This window comes from Rhineura floridana, chromosome 14 (genome assembly GCF_030035675.1).
Source record: "Rhineura floridana isolate rRhiFlo1 chromosome 14, rRhiFlo1.hap2, whole genome shotgun sequence".
In the NCBI taxonomy this organism is placed as follows: domain Eukaryota; kingdom Metazoa; phylum Chordata; class Lepidosauria; order Squamata; family Rhineuridae; genus Rhineura; species Rhineura floridana.
In genome coordinates this window covers 33,836,487-33,853,253 of record NC_084493.1, presented here as the reverse complement: position 1 = coordinate 33,853,253, position 16,767 = coordinate 33,836,487, and the positions used below count along the sequence as shown (strand labels likewise).

At 44.8% G+C, this 16,767-nt stretch overlaps 1 protein-coding gene across 2 annotated transcripts in view; it reads left to right on the top strand.

Moving 5' to 3' along the window:
* Positions 1–16,767, top strand: part of APBA2 (amyloid beta precursor protein binding family A member 2) — a 193,766-nt gene that overhangs the window by 151,582 nt on the left and 25,417 nt on the right. For both annotated transcript variants that reach the window (XM_061595509.1, XM_061595508.1), the window contains 3 exons: positions 4,290–4,376; positions 8,799–8,984; positions 16,129–16,308. In XM_061595509.1, coding sequence (XP_061451493.1) covers positions 4,290–4,376; positions 8,799–8,984; positions 16,129–16,308 — 453 coding nt within the window. The remainder of the gene's footprint in view (positions 1–4,289; positions 4,377–8,798; positions 8,985–16,128; positions 16,309–16,767) is intronic.

Sequence of the window (16,767 nt, the reverse complement as noted above, 5' to 3'; positions counted from 1 at the left end):
CAAAAGGCAGCTAAAATCAAGAAAAAAGCGGTGTGTAGACTGTTTTTCTTGGATGCTAATGTTTGTTTTACGTTCTTTTTTTTTTTTTTTTGTCGTCTTTGGAGTGTCATGTCTCTCATTGTGGATCTCCGTAAAGCTGTAATTTTTTGAGTTTTGTATGTATTAAAGTGTAGGTGACTGGATGGAGTGGGAGAAGATGGTTCCCTTTCTTTGGAGCTGCTTGGTTTCATTGGAGAGCTTATTTATTTATTTCATTTGTATCCCACCTTTCCTCCAAGGACCTCAAGGTGGTGTACAGATATGGCAACTCTGCATTTCCCTCTGTGGCTAAACATCTCAAAGAACTGTGTTTTGTTGTTGTTTTTTGTGGGTGGGGGGGAGGAGTTGTTTTTTTTGCTCTGCCCAGATAAACGCCACATTTTCCTCTTGCAAAAGTTTATTTCTATCTTAACATCTGTGCTTGCTTTATGAGAAGAAGCAGCCAAGATCGATGTTGTAACTCAGTATTTATTACTATTTATTATTTATTTGACCTATTTTTATACAGCTTAATCACCAGGATTTCTGTGCTGTATATAAAAATATCAAAAAAGCATACAGTGGCTAAAATCAATATTAATCCCAAAAACATACAATGGCTAAAATCAATTAAATTAATAATATAAACGGAGAACTTCGCTCAAATGTCTACTGAAATAGACAAGTCTTTGTCAAGGTCAAGCGCCTGAATGCCAAGAGGGAGGAAGCCTACCTGGGAACAGGGTTCAAGACCTTGGGCAGCTCCTTGAGAGTCTGGACTAAAGCCCAGAGTGGATTCCGCTCCTCCACTGACAGAGAGCCTCCAGCTGCCACTGGTGGGATGGCATGCAAAGTGAAATTGCAACATTGCAGAAAATGTTGGTGGACAACTCTTAGAACAAAAGCCAGTTGCAGTGGTTGCCCCTTGAGATACAGTTCGATAAGCAATTGCCTCACTGAGGCTTAAAGAACCTCAGAGAGAACGGTCACAGCACAGTAGCAGAGCACCTGTTTTGCATGCAGAAGGTCCCAGGTTCAGCTTTGGCATCTCCAGTTAAAGAGTCTTGGGGAGTGAGGAAGGACCTCCAAGTGAGACTTCAGAGAACAGCTGCCAGTCAAGAGTAGTCCATACTGAGCAAGACAGGGCAATGCTCTGATACCCAGTAGAAGATAGCTTCATCTCTGTTTAACCAGCAAACGACTGGGCAGACAATCCTATCAAGCCAAGATAGGGGCCACACCTGCACCTTACATTTCAAGCACCATGGTACCACTTTGACAGACACAGATTCCCCCAAAGACTCTTGGGAGTTGCCAGGAAGCTCCTATTCCCCTCACAGAAGCACAGTTCCCAAAGTGGTTTATTAATCCCTCTTCCCAGGAACTCTGGGAATTGTACCTCTGCTAGGGGAATAAAAGTCTCCTAACAGCACCCTTAACAAACTACAATTCCCACGATCCTTTGGGGAAGCCATGACTGTTTAAAGTGCTATGATACTGCTTTAAATATAAGGTGCAAATGGTTGCGTGTGTGGCCCCTGTTCTCTTCCCTTTGTGCATGAAGTCTTCCACTGAGTATAGTTTCTTGTAATTGTGCAAAAAAAAAATCCTTTGACTGGATATTCAAATGGATGTTGGAAGAGAGAAAGGAGTGGAGACTATTGGGAAAAAGGCATCCAAGACTTACATTCCTGAAGCTGTGACAGTTCAGTGCAGTTATTGGAACATCAGGCATTTACACACCTAAAGTATGGGCGCATTCATATTATGCATACTCCCCTGCCACAACTAGGTAGTTTCTGTCATAGTTTCTGTAACTGGGTTTCAAATGTGCCCAAGAGCTATGCTGAGCTTTTGAAATGCTGAGAGTTCAATCAGATTTGGCAGAGGGGGTGTTATGAAAGAGATGTTGAAACTGCCTCTCCTTGTATATTTTGGAGGCTGGGGCATGGTTGGGGGTTTTTTTGGTGGTGGGGAGTTACTGGAGTTCTTCAGCACTCTGACTGACTCTTGCCCACCATGTTAGATTTCCCAGAATGCCCTGTTCTGAAGTGCATGCGGGGAGGCAGGATGGTGCTTGCCAGAGGGAGCTGCCACTTTTTGGTGGCACTTGCCACCTGTCCTCCACCCCAATGCCGTTATTTATTTATTTATTCTATTTCTATGCCGCCTTTTGGCCAAAAGGCCCTCAAGGCGGCTCCCAAAAAATAAACACAAATACAAAATACACATCAAAAAAGAATACAGTGCACAAAGATTTATATAACAAAATATTAACATTGTTAAGAAAAACAAGGTTCTTTACGGGCCTGGAGATAATCTGTCCTTAAAATGTAGTACTGCCACTTCAAGAATTTTAGTCCTTTCAGTACAGGACATTCTGGAGAACTGAAAATGGTCCTCCTTGGCTTGACAGGGTATTGCAGTGCTCCAGTAAATTCTGCCCACCCTTTAAAAAAATGCCGAAATGCCTCCAATAACATGCAACAAATGGGAATGTGAAATGGGGGCGTTGTGTCTAGCCCTAACATGTTCATTGTGAGCAAGCAGCAATTATTCAGTTTTTTGCTGGGGCATACTATCATGCTACAAGAGAATGGCTAATATTCTCTGAGAAATGAAATAATAGAATAGAATAGTGGAATTGGAAGGGGCCTATAAAGCCATCGAGTCCAACCCCCTGCTCAGTGCATACCTGACAGGTGGCTGTCTAGCTGCCTCTTGAATGCCTCCAGTGTCAGAGAGCCCACTGCCTCTCTAGGTAATTGGTTCCATTGTCGTATGGCTCTAACAGTGAGGAAGTTTTTCTTGATGCTCAGCCAAAATCTGGCTTCCTGTAACTTGAGCCCATTATTCCATGTCCTGCACTCAGGGATGATCGAGACGAGATCCTGGCCCTCCTCAGTGTGGCAACCTTCCAAGTACTTAAGGAACGCTGGCATGTCTCCCTTCAGTCTTCACTTCTCAAATAATTAAAGTGAGCCCAAAGTGCCCATTCATAGGAGAGGGAGCTCCACTGCTTCTCTGTATGATTGGCTGCTCTGGGCTTGTCCCTTTTGCCAACCAAATTTCATAGGAGGAGTAACTCTGTTGTGCTTCTGTGTCTGGTGCCATTGGATCATTCACTCACTTCCAATGAAGAGTCAGAGGAGAATTATCCACAATTGAATGAGTTTTCCTGTTGCATTTCTGTATGAGTCTCTGACCTGGACTTGTTTTTTCCAAATGGGGGCACTCCAGAATAGGCAATTGTACAGGAAAAGGGGGGGAGGGTCGGTTCTCCTCTGAGTGCAGATAATTCTTTCATACACACTTTTAAAGCTTTTTGAGGTCCCTTACGTTTTAATTCAGAAAAATGGTATTTGCTAAGGAAGCTTTGTGCCTGTGATCTAAGACAGGAGTGGACAGAAGGTTGGCTGGGTTTCCATTGGTAGATCTCTGGACTATCAGCAGTAGGTCAGCCAAAGTTTGACTCCCAGTTGTTTAGCAACTAAAAGCAATCTCCACCCCCAAATTAGGCTGCGGAAATGAAGAAAGATTGGCATGGGGTAGAAAAACCAGGAGTGGATTTTTGTGTGAAAGGACTGGGAGGTGCAGCTCAGGTACTGAGAGCAAATTCCCATGCTGAGAGGCATCCTGTCTCTAATTGTTGATATATCTCTGTCCTTTGAGCTGCCATTTTGCATCTGCCTCTGGTTGGTGGACTTTGGAGTTCTAGGGGAAAAAACCCAACAGACTCTGCAAACCCGAAGTCAGTCCACCTCTGATCTAATGAACAAAGAGAGCAAAAACTCTTGTGGCACCTTAAAAGACCAACAAATCGATTATGGCATCTGCTTTACCAGATGCATAATAAATATGTTAATCTGCAAGGTGTATTCTTGCTGCAATGCAGTACTGCAACTACCCCTCCACAAATTGTTTTTAAGGACTGACAACTCTTAAACTTAAGAGTCTCTGTTGCCAAGAGAATTGGTCTTCTGTTCCCTCTCTGGCCTAATCTGAGATGTCAACTTGAGGAATTCTCATTTGAGGACTTCCCAAGTGAACTCGGCCCTAAGAATGCTCTTGTCTGAGGTGACGTCTGTGCATGTATTTTGGAAGTGGTTTGTTCTGAGTATCTGTTCTGTGTTGCAGTAACTTGTTCAGTTTGGTGATTGTACATCCCATCATGTCTGACGTAGCTGGTCAAGGAAGGCATTGTTCTCAAGAGGAAACTTCACGTTCTGTCTGTGATCTTGCTGTGGCCTCCTTCTTCTTTTCTCTTTTAGAGCTCCGAGGGAGATTCCCAGGCTTTGACAGAAGTGGATCTGTTCATCTCTACCCAGAGGATCAAAGTCCTGAATGCAGATACACAGGTAACAAGCATACGGTTGAGAGGCAGCAGAATGAGTGTTCAGAGCAGCCATCACCAACGTGGTGCCCTCCAGATGTTTTGGACCACTATATTTTAATCTTTTACTTTTAATCTGTATTAACTGTAAGTCTCTTTGAGTGAACATAATTGTGTAGAAAAGTGACTAACAAATTTAATGAAATAAATAAAAATAAACTCCCATTGGCCCCAGTCAGCAATTACGCTGGTCCTGCCCACCACTGGCATGTGGACCCTGGAAGGCTGCCCATGAGGGAATGCGGCCCTCGGGTTGAAAAATGTTCCCCACACCTGCCTTATAAGAACTCTGTGATTCAAAGTGAGTTGAAGGGGTTTTTTAAAACTGGGCGGGGGCAAATCTAAGACACAAACAGACCGACTGACCCCCCCTTCATTATTATTATTTTTTAAAATAGATCTTGCAGCTAAGTTCAAGAGGGGTGATGTGGCAATTGAGTGGATCCCTCTAACATTAATAGTTTTAGTTACTTTTGTTATGCATTTTGTCTCTTTCAGGTGGTCAGCCTGCAGGTCAGGCAGTGGCATGTGGTGGCTCCATGTCAGTGTGGCAGTGGAATCCTCCTGAAATGTTCAAAGTTCAGACTAAAATCTGGAGCAGATTCCACTGCCCCACTGACATGGAGCCACCAGCCGCCATTGGGGTTGGGGCTGCCATTTTTAATCTCTCTAGTCTGGTCTTTTTTTTACAAAAGGATGCTTGCAGGTCTGTGAAGAGAGCTACCCATACCAGCTGCCCATATCCTTCTTTCCTCTTGTCGATATTTTCTCTGAGGCAGTTGTCCGGATCCTTGTTAAAAGCCCTTGCCATGATTGCTGCGCAGCCTCAGGCCCACTGTCCACGCTTAAGAAAATGACAAATGGTAATGGGATCTGCTAGCCGCTGTAAGGAATGCATTCCATAGTTGTATTTCACTGCTGCACATAAATAATAAAAGACAATTTGAGGTCGGGGTGGGGGGAGGAATGGGAATTGTCTCCTTTCTGTCTGAGCATTAATAGCCGAAAGCTAGACAAAGATGGTACTCGACAAATTAATTTGTTCCCCATTGAATGGGCTGGGATTGCTCTCAATGGACGTTCCTTGGCTCATTTGGTCGTTGCTTTGAGGCTTGCAGCGCTTTCTCAGTGAGAGCTTGCAAACAGCCAAACTAGGCCAGGACAAGGAGTCTCTATTCAGCCTTGTCTCCGACAGTGTTCAAGTGGTGTGTGGTGTGTGTGTCCGTCCGCGCCTGTGGGTAAGCATGTCATACTCCCAATGCAGTTTGGATGGCGCATCCAGCTGAATGCAGCTATTTGGCAGCTAGTCCCTGACAAATAGGCCTTCTGGGATAGAGCAGCTCCTGTTACCTGCATCCTGGTCTTGCCACCAAAACAATGGATTTGAGACGGAAGCTGGAGGTGAGGCGTATCTGTTAACTTTGTCTCCCCTTCTCCCCCTCTCTGTTTGTAGGCTGACCCATTTTGGGTCTGGGGCACCTTTTATCAGCCCAAGGGCCACATTCCCTCATGGGCAGCCTTCTGGGGGCCACATGCCAGTGGGGCCACAGGCAGAAGTAGATAAGGCGCAGGGTGTGATTCTTACCTTCGTATAGTCGGCTCCATTCCAGCCACACAAAAGCTGAAGGGTTTTGTGTGCAAGCGCATGCATGGGCGCGCACACACAAACAAGCACACATCCATCCATCCAGATAAGCCAGAGTCATGGTTGTGCTTCAAGGACACCTTCTAGCCAGGCAAAAGCAATTGACATGGGCGTGACATAGGGCCAGTGTGGCCTAGGGGGGGCTGAAAAAAGGCACGTGGAGGGCCACAGGTTCTGCAGCCCTGCTGTATAACTTTGTGTTGATTCTTCACCTTTGATGCTTGATGTATGAGGCAACCATTTCCCCCCCGTACTGTAGCACAAGCTCATAGCAGTGGAGGAGTGCTCACGGCCCGTTGTGCGACAGCCCAGCATCCATGCAGGGCCCCAGCGGCCTGCAATCCTGCACTCCTTCAAGGAGCCAGAAAGGAGCCGTCATGCTGAGGTTCAAAGTGGGGGACACGGGGAGATGAGAGGGAACAGGGATCCCAGGTCCATTGTCATAGGCCAGGTGTCAGGAACCTTTGGCTCTCCAGATGTTGCTGAATTACAACTCCCATCATCTCTGGCCATTGGCCAGGCTTGCCAGGGCTGATGGGAGATGTAGTTCAGTAGCATGTGGAGGGTTCCCCCCCCCCCGCCATAAGCTGCCCTCTCAGATACACTGAGTGGAGGTTGAAATAGGAGGTTGATGCCCAAGGTGGCCTTTCTCTCATGGAAAGGCTGCTTAAACATCTTGTATGACAGCAGCCTTTGCCAACCTGGTGCCCTTTTTTTCTTTTGAATTGCCACTCTCATCAGTCCCAAGCATTTGCAGATTAGTTTTTGTGGCTAAATTTGCCTTCTGCACACAGTTCTTTGGATGCACCCAATATTTGCTTGATCAGGATTGACTGTGACGAACAGGAATTGAGTCTTTTCTGAAGACTTGCATTTAATGTGCTGTCCTCTGAACTCTCATCCTTGAATTATGTTGGCTTGTTTTAAGTGTCCCTGCAGTAGCAACCTTTCATTTCTTGCCAGAGGAGATTTATTCCCACAGACCCTGTCCCGGCGCTTGCATTCACCTTCTTCTCTGCTGATTTTAAATATTACCTCTTCAGTAATGCCTGTTATCTCCCTTAGTTAATTAATCTCAAAATGGCTCTTGTTCCTTAAGTTTGCATGAATATCAGTGACGTTGATTTGAGCCATTTAGCCAACCCATTTGTTTTATTTGTCAGGGATTTTTCAATCCCTGTCATTTTGAAACTAAAGAGACTCTTTGCACAGTGTAATCCTTTTCATATGAATACTGCATTCTGTCTAATTTAACAGCAGAGGATTTTAAAGCACCACATTGAATTAAACGCACAAACTAAATGGCTTTAGAGTGTGCTGCATTCATTGTCTCTAAATTTCTATTAAATTAATTGAGATGTCACAAACTTTTGGCTGCATATTTGTAATGGCGATTTGATTTGCCTCTGCCGTTTTAGCAGTGTCAAGGACTAAGAAACCAATAATACTTCCTATATATATCAGTAATGGCAAGATTTTGCTGGAGTTTAACAGACTCTAAAATGACCTATAGTAACTGGGTAAAATATCAATACATTTGTTTTTCAGTGAGAGTTCAATAGGAGCTGATCTGTACATGACACAGAAAGAGGTGATAGAATTCTGGACTGTTCTTCTGCAGACTGTTGGTGCAGGATTGCAGTGAATCAGGGACCTTTACGATGCAGAACATAAGAGCATCAGAGGAGCTCTGATGGATCAGACCAAAGGCCTGTCTAGTCTGGCACCCTATTCCCCAACCAGACGCTCCTGGGAAACCCACAAGCAGAACAGGAGGGAAATAGCCCTCTCCACTGTTGCTGCCAGTCACTGCTATTCAGAAGCATACTGCCTCTGAACCTGGATGAAGCATGTAGACCAGGGATGGAGAACCTGGTCCTCTCCAGATGTGGTTGGCCTACAGCTCCCATCAGGTCCTGCCAGCATGGCCACTAGTCAGGGATGATGGGAGTTGTAGCCCAATCTGACTAGTATCCTTCATGACGTTGTATAACCCCTTTAAGCCTTCTGAGCTTGTGGCCATCACCACATCTCATGTCAGTGAATTCCACGAGGTCTTGTTATGTGAAGCAGTACTTTCTACAGTGGTAGAGCATGCCCTCCTCTAAATTAAGTTTTAAAGCAGCCTTATCCCAAGCTGGTCCCCTCCAGATGCTGCTGGACTACAACTCCCATAATCTCTGAGTGTTGGCCTTGCTGGCTGAGGCTGATGGGAGTAGTAGTCCAGCAACCTCTGGAGGACACCAGGTTGTGAAAGGCTGCTTTCAAAGCATAGCCCTGCTTGCATCTTGAGCAAAGTTTGTAGCAGGAATTTCAGTTGGCCAACCACAGCGATACAAGGCAGGTAGGGGACTGGCTGTGTTGCTCAGGACAGAAGATACACAGAATAAACAGTATAGTTAGGGTAGGTCTTTTTCATAGACCAGTGGAAAGCTAAAACTAATGTGGCACCATGAATATCACAGGATCCTTCTTGACAGCTTGCATTGTTTGTGGCACCCAGCAATTGCAGTTTGGAATAAATGAACCGACTTCACAGAAACCTTGAAGCACTTTAATGAGATTCTCCTCAGTTCAGGGCAAAATACGAATGCTGTTGCATTCATCTCTAGCCAAAGTTCCTAGAAAGCCTTTTCTCTCTCTCTCTTCTCATAAAATATTAACAAATATGGAGGAAAATGCATCATTTTTTAAAGTGGCGGGGGCACATATTGATGGTTTTGGTTTATCAATTGATCCTAGGAAACCATGATGGACCATGCGCTGCGCACAATCTCCTACATTGCCGATATAGGTAATATTGTTGTTTTGATGGCAAGGCGCCGAATGCCCCGGTCGGCTTCGCAGGACTGTATTGAAACGACTCCCGGGGCACAGGAAGGAAAGAAACAATACAAGATGATCTGCCACGTCTTCGAATCAGAGGACGTAAGTAAACAGTATTTGGAGAAATGCATGATTTAGAGATTGTGCATGACTGAAGCTTTTGCTTGGTTAAGCCGTTCAAAGATGTACAGGGCCAACTTCCTTGCTGCCCTGCCATTTCTGGGAAGCTTCCTTTCTTACTCCGCTTGCAATGCCCCACTCATCCTTTCCCCCAAAACACACATTCACACTTTATTACCCTTCTCTTCAAATGCTTGAATGTTTAATAATTGAGCTTGCTTTTAAAAGGTTTTAAAATGACGTTTGTGCTTTCAGGATGGTCCATTCATGAACATAGGAAACTGCCTTCTGACCTAAAAATGGACCATTTAGCTTAGTGTTGTATTCTATGACTGGCAGACGCTCTCCAGGGTCCCAGGCAAAGAAAGGTCTTTCTGGTCACCTGCTACTTGATACTTTCATTTGGAGATGATGTGGATTGAAATTGAGCTCTTCTGCATGCAAAACCAAAGTCATGGAGCTGTAGTCCTCCTACATCATAAGAACATAAAGAAGCGTCTGCTGGATCAGGCCAGTGGTCCATCTAGTCCAGAGTCCTGTTCTCACTATGCCCGACCAGTTGCCTATGGGAAGCTTGCAAGCAGGACCTAAGTGCAACTCCTCATTTGTGATTCCCAGCAGCTGGTATTCATAGATTATGCTGCATTATCCATATATTTGTCTAATCTTTTAAAGCCATCCAGGTTGGTGGCCATCGCTGCCTCCTGTGGGACTGAATCCCATAGTTTAACTCTGTGTGCCACTGTATGAAGGAGTTCTTTCTTTTGTCTGTCCTGCTTGTTGATGCTGTCAAAGAAAGCTAATAGATTAGTGACACAGGACTTACCCTTGCAGAGGCCATACTAGTTCTGCTTCAGCAAGACATGGTCTTCTACATGTTTGGTTATTATATCTTTAACAATACTTTCCACCAGTTTTCTCAGAACAGATGTTAAGCTAACTGGCCTGTAGTTTCCAGGATCCCTCCAGATTCCTATTTAAAAATTGGTATTACATTGGCCACTTTCCAGTCCTCACGTATGGAGGCGGATCTGAGTGACATGTTACATATTTTTGTTAGGAGATCAGCAATTTCACATTTGAGTTCTATGAGAACTCTCGGATGAATGCCATCTGGACCCAGTGATTTGTCAGTTTTTATTTTGTGTATTAAGCCTAGAACTTAATCTCTCGTCAACACTATCTGCCTGTATTCTCTGACTCCCTTCCTGCAAAGGTTAGTTCAGGATCTGCCCTATATCTTCCACTGTATAGTCAGATGCAAAGAATTCATTTAGCTTCTCTGCAATTTCCTTATCCTGCGTTAGCACACCTTTCACTCCAACTGCCTCCCTAGATGGTCTCCTGCTACTAATGTATTTAAAGACTAGGGGCTCCACCCTTGCTTGCATAGCTCTCCAACCCTGCCTGCAGCCCTGCCCCACCCCCAACCCCTCACCAATCCTTCTACCCTTAGAACCCACATGTCAATCACATGATGTAATTGTGATGTCACATTTGACAGGAGGGTTGCCCCACCCACCTATCAAAATCGTCCCACAGGGTGGGAGCAAAAAAGGTTCTCCACTCCTGATCTAAAGAGTTAATGTGGGAAAGTTAGACCTGGTTAAGCCTCCCCCACGTTCTCCCCTCCCATTTAGAGCTGGCTGAACCTCCCTCCCCCCAATGCTAAACAGGATTGCCCTCCAACCCCTTAACTGCTTAGCACTGGGTTTGGGTGCACAAGCAAGATCCCTGCAGGGACCTCTCGTGCATTCAAGCAAAGCAGGATTGCCCTGCCTTCACATCAGCCAATGTAGGGGTGGAAGGACAATTTTGTTGAGCGCTGGGTTTGGGTGCTTGAGAGAGATCCCTGCAGGGACCTCTCTGGTGCACCCAAACAAGTGCTAAGGAGGGTTAGACCTTCTCCAGCCAGGAGGAGGGAAGCGAGGCAGGAAGATGGAGGCAGAAGGCCCAGGCAAGTCACAGGAAAAACTCAGGGCAGGCCAGGGCAGCTCCTCCTGCTGCCGCTTCCTTCCTCGTCCTTCGCTGCTAAGCCTGAAACAGTGTTGCTGGTGAGGCAGGCAGTGGTGGCGCAACAGAGCAGGACAGTTGCTGTGGAGCTGCCCCGGCCCGTCACGAGTGTTTGCCTGCGCCATCCCCTGCCCCCTCCCTTATCTACTGCTGTGATGAGCCAGCGAAGCTTACCTTTGGGGGGAGGGCTGCATGGGTGCCCCAGGCTCAGTCCCAGCACCACGACACAGCCTGGAGGAAAGGGAGTCCTCACAGTAACAGCGCCAAGGCCTCCCATGAACCAGCCTGCTTGAGCTGAGTGCGGCTCGGTCCCTGCTCTCTGCTCGCCCTGCTTCGTCCATCGGTGACGCACTTTGTCCAGATGCTATAATTGGTGTGGAGGCTATGGAGGTTCCCTGATGGGGGAGGCGGCTTCCCTTCACCCTTCCCTATTTGTGCTTGGAGGCCTGGTGTTACAATCATTGAGGCCTGCCCCATCTTGTGCGAGGCCACATCACGGCTCCTTAGGGTAGTCACACTGTAGTTCACAGCGTTACCTGTCTGTGGCCAAGCAAACTGTAGCTTGATGCCTACAAATATACATTCAATCAATCAATTCATTTATTATGGTCACAGACCAGCAGAGTTAATATAAAACATATAAAAGATAGTTAAAAGGTGACATGAGAGGAATAGAGTTTTGTAGAATTCCTTCTCTCACGAGGATAGCAACATTTCCCCCTAATTTGCCTTGAGGTCATAAAAAACTTAGAAACTCTTTCAGTGACACAAGAGGACACATCCCTTAAACAAATCAGTACCAAAGATGTGGAATTACTTCCAGAAAAGGCTGTTAATAATGGAAAAATCAGCTTCTTTCTGCATTCCTTATACATGTTGCAATACAAGAGAACATGTTCAACAGATTCTGTTGTTCCAGCACCACAGGGACATATCCGTTCCTTAACCAGAATCTTACTAAATCGTCCTTCTAATAGTGCTGATGGCAACACATTAAAGCGAGCAAGGGTAAATGCTCTTCTGTACTTTGGAATGGTTAACGTATGCAGATACAAAGCTGCAGTAAGTCCATAGTTATTAAAATCAGTATAGAGTAACGGAGAACAAGATTTGTTAGCAGCAGTTCTTAAATGCTGTAGGCTAAGTCTATTAGTCTTTGAACAACAAGAAGTTGAGCCTTCTGAAGCCCATAGTTGCCCACAGCTTCCACAGAGAAGCCTAGCCTAAGTAATTTCTTCTCCATCTCTCTCATCCAATGAGTGACATAGGAATCTGAAATAATAATGAGAGATAACTACTGGGAACTGCCAGGAATGTAGCTATAGCCACCATTTGAAGGCATCAATCTGTGTCTTGAATTCGACTGATCAAATACCCACTTTTAGATAAATACCTACACAGGAAGGCAGGCCCAGTAATTTCTAAAAAATACAGACTGGACTCTTTCAATTTGGCCATTAAATCCTAATATCCAAATAGGAATACCATAAGTAAGTTGGGCCAGAGTCTTAGCTTTATAAATTTGAATTGCAGAAGGGATAAACTGACTACCTTGCATAAAAAAAAATCTTTGGATCAGCTGCTGACTAAGATTTGCTGAATCAATTGCCTGCCTTTTTTGTTCAGACCAAAATCCAGTGTTCTGCATTTGTATGCCTAAATATTTTATATGGGCAATTTAAAGTCCATTTAAATTTCTTCCAAGCTTTAGAAAACACCGGAACTTCAGACTTGCTGTAATTGATAGTCGTGCTATTCTCAGAGGTCCCAAATGCAGACATTAATCGGTTTAGCCCAATTCTAGAGAGTGATAACAGTACAGCATCATCAGCATACAAAAGTAAAGGTATCTTAGTGTTGGACAGTTTGGGAGCGTGGGAATCGATACTGCAAAGGTAAGAAGCCAGATAATTTAAAAATAAATTAAGAAGAAAAGGGACCAAAATACAGCTCTGTCTTACACCTCTTCTAGCAGGGACTGAGTTGGAAACTTGTCCCTGTTGCCCACATCTCACTTGACTAGAGGTCTGGTTATACAGGCATCTGATGAGAAACAGTAGGAACTTGTCAATATAACTTTTATGTAACTTAGACCATTACAGGTCCCTCAAGAGTAAGACAAAGGCAGACTTAAGGTCAATAAAGGCAGTCAAAAGCTTATGATCAGGAACTGAAGTATATTTCTCTGCCAAGTGAGCTAGCACACAACAGTGATCTAAGTCTGAGCAGACAGCTTTAAACCCATTCTGTTCCTCACATATTATTATCCTCTATCCAAGTTACAAGCTTACATTTTAAATACCTGGCACAAAGTTTCCCAACAACTGAGAGAAGGCTGATAGGACGATAATTATCTGGATTGGACCGGTCACCCTTCTTAAAAATAGGAACTATAATCGCTTTACTCCAAATATCTGGAATCTTTCCAGAGTTATTAATAGAAGTCAATAGAGCTGCTAATAGGAGAGCCCATCATTCTGGATTAGATTTTAAGAGATCAGGGGGTGATCTGGGCCTGGAGTGTTGCCAGATTTAAGTCCAGTAATCAAATCAATAATTTCACTGAGAGTAACAGATTGCCACTCTGGGGCATCAGGGGACAATTGGAAACTACCCAATAAGAAATTATTTGGATCCTGAAGGATTGCAGAAAAGTATCTTTCCCACTCATAACTGGAAATCCTTCTTTTGTGTGGCATATAGTAGCTGATTCCATTTCCCTCTCTCTTTAGCTCTTTTCTTTTGAATGATGCTTTGTATTCTGGTTTCATTTTATACTTCAGGCAGACATTTATCGCCTCTATTACGATATATGGAATAAACCTGGCTAATCTGATTCTTAAGCAACATACAATCACAGTCAAACCCTTGTTCCTATGATATTTAGCACCAGCCAGAGAGCTATCTGTCCCTAGATTCCTTTGGATATCAAAAATGGGTGCCTCATAATGATACAGCTTCAAATGTATTTACAGTAGTTAGATACAGGGCTGGTGCCAGACATGACTGGGCGCTTGGACACAAGCCTGCATCAGGCTCACGGCACCGTAGCCCAACCCCCCACCATACAGGACTAATAAGCCCACCCATGCACCCCACCTACCTCCCGTGTTGTGTGAATGATGTGCATCCATATAGCGCGCATGCCTGTCATCAACCAAGATGGGGGGGCATCAGCTCCTTAGGGAAGCCCTCGCTACCGTCTTGGGTGATGGCAGACATGCACACACTGTGCATACGGCATTCACACTGAAGGGGGAGGTGGTGGGGCTTGCAGGTAGAGTTACTGAAGTCTGCGCTGCCTGTATTGCAGGGGTGCCTGGGAGCTCCCTCTCCACGATCTGAGGCAGGGTCAGGTTGCAGGATCTGATACTGCCGTGGATCAGAGAATGGGAGCACCACTCCCCTGCCCTAAGAAGGGGCCCTTCAGGGGCCCTCGGCCAGGGCCCAACTTAGCTGCCTTCTGGCACCGGCCCTGGTTAGATATGTTAATTGCTGAACTCTTATATTTTTAGCAGAGTCCTCAAATTCTTTTTAGCATCCCTTATTGTCTACTTGCATTTCCTTTGCCAAATTTTGTGTTCTTTTTTTGTTCTTCATTTTTTGACGGAAGCCTTCTTGCTGCTAATAGCATCTTTGACTCTGCTTGCTAACCACGTTGGCATCCTTTTGGCCCTGGAGGCACCTTTCCTGATGTGCAGCATACACTCCACTTAAGCTTCTATTATTGTGTTTTTAAACAACTTTTTGGAGTGATTTGACTTTGCCTTTCTGCTTCCTTTTTATCAGTCCCCTCATTTTGGGGAAGTTTTTCTTTTTTTGAAGTAAAATGCAAAGTGTTGGATTTTCTTGGCAATTGGCCATTTCCGTGTATGTTGAATAACACTGTGCTCACTGCTCCCAATAGGTTCGACAATACCTTGCACCAGCTGTTGGGCACCACTCAGTATTAACTCCAGAGTCGCTGCCCCTCTGGTTAGTTCCATGACCAACTGTTCTAGGTTACAGTCATTTAGGATATCTGGAAACATTACCTCTTTGTCATGACTGGAACACATATATAGCCAATCTATGTGAGGGTAGTTGAAGTCATTCATAGTAATGGGCAACTTCAACTACCCTAACATAGACTGGCTACACATATTGTAGTAATATTTCCTCTTTTGGATGCTTGGTTGATTTCATTCTTCATCTCAACATCTGCCTGAGCATTTTGATCAGGGGGACGATAGCATGTCCCCAATATTAAATAACTCTTGGGGCCCAGTATCACCACCCACAATGATTCTGTGGAGGTGTCTGCTCCTTTGAGGTTTTTTAGCTTGCTGGACATAATGCCCTGTTTGACGTATAGAGAAACACCACCTCCAGTCGGTCCTTCCCCATCCTGCCTATAGAGTTTATATCCAAAGATAACCGTGTCACGCTGGTTCTCTCCATTCCCTCAGGTTTCCATTATGTCCACTATATCAACACTGCCCTGTAAGACCAAGCACTCCACTTCTTCCATATTGGCTCGGAGACTTCTGGCATTAGCATATAAACACTTGTATACAGTGTCTCTCTTTGAGCATCTTTGGTACTTGTGTTTTGGCCTGTGGTACCTTGACCCTCTCTGGATACCTATCCTGTGCCGCTGCGCTCATAATGTCTGGTTCCGTGCCTCTGCCATTTAAATTTTCATCATTTCTTTTCATCCTCATCCCAGGGAGGAGATTTGTTCCAAACAGGTCCCTCCTTAGTCTCTGTTGGCTTTCTTCCCTTCCCCTGCAGTCGATTTTTAAGTGCCAGCAGTCTGGTTCAAGTGGAGCACGTCCCTTTTGAATACCCCCTTTTTACCCTGGAAAATTGTGCCATCCACACAATTCTTATAACTTGGCACTGGGATGGTTCTTGTTTCATTTATTTAAAATGTATTTTATTTGAACCTTTTTTATATATACCACCGTCGTTCTGGACTTGAGTCCAGTTTTGCACCAGAAAAAAAGCAAGACTCTGCTTGGGGATGCTGGCAGCTTTTGTGGTGTGGAAGGGTTAGCGTCACCTGCCAGAAGGATGAGAAATGGGTTGCATACAGACCCTGCAGATCTTTTCCACCACTTTTCTTTTGCAGGCTCAGCTGATAGCCCAGTCAATTGGCCAAGCCTTCAGCGTGGCATACCAGGAGTTCCTCAGGGCCAACGGCATAAACCCGGAGGACCTTAGCCAGAAGGAGTACAGTGACATCATCAACACCCAGGAGATGTATAATGACGATCTGATCCATTTCTCCAACTCGGAGAACTGCAAAGAGGTGAATTTTCCCTATTTATAAAATAAAAGCATATATTTTCTCTGCTAGTACACGCTGGGAACTCACATAGAGTTTTAAGAATATATTTGCAATTTTTAAAAATCATATAATACAGTAGAATAAAATTAAATCTACTGAGCTGGGTTTTTTGTTGCTGCTGCTGCTGAATAAAGTTAATTTGGACTTTTTTTCAGCCAGCCCTTTTACTCCTTCATCCATGTCAAGCTTTCTCACACCTCCCATCACAGTCCCTCCTTGTGATGAAAGCCTAACATTCTAGTTACCAGGCATACAAAAACATCATACACTCCTACACAGGCAGATATGCATGTACAAGAAACAATTGTACAGGGGAAAGAGGGAAGTGACAGAAGGGGCGGTGAGTGAAGGTAAGTGAGGGCTAAACTAATTGTTTTTTTCTTCAACCAATAGCCAGAGCAGGGGAAGAGAGCCAGATCA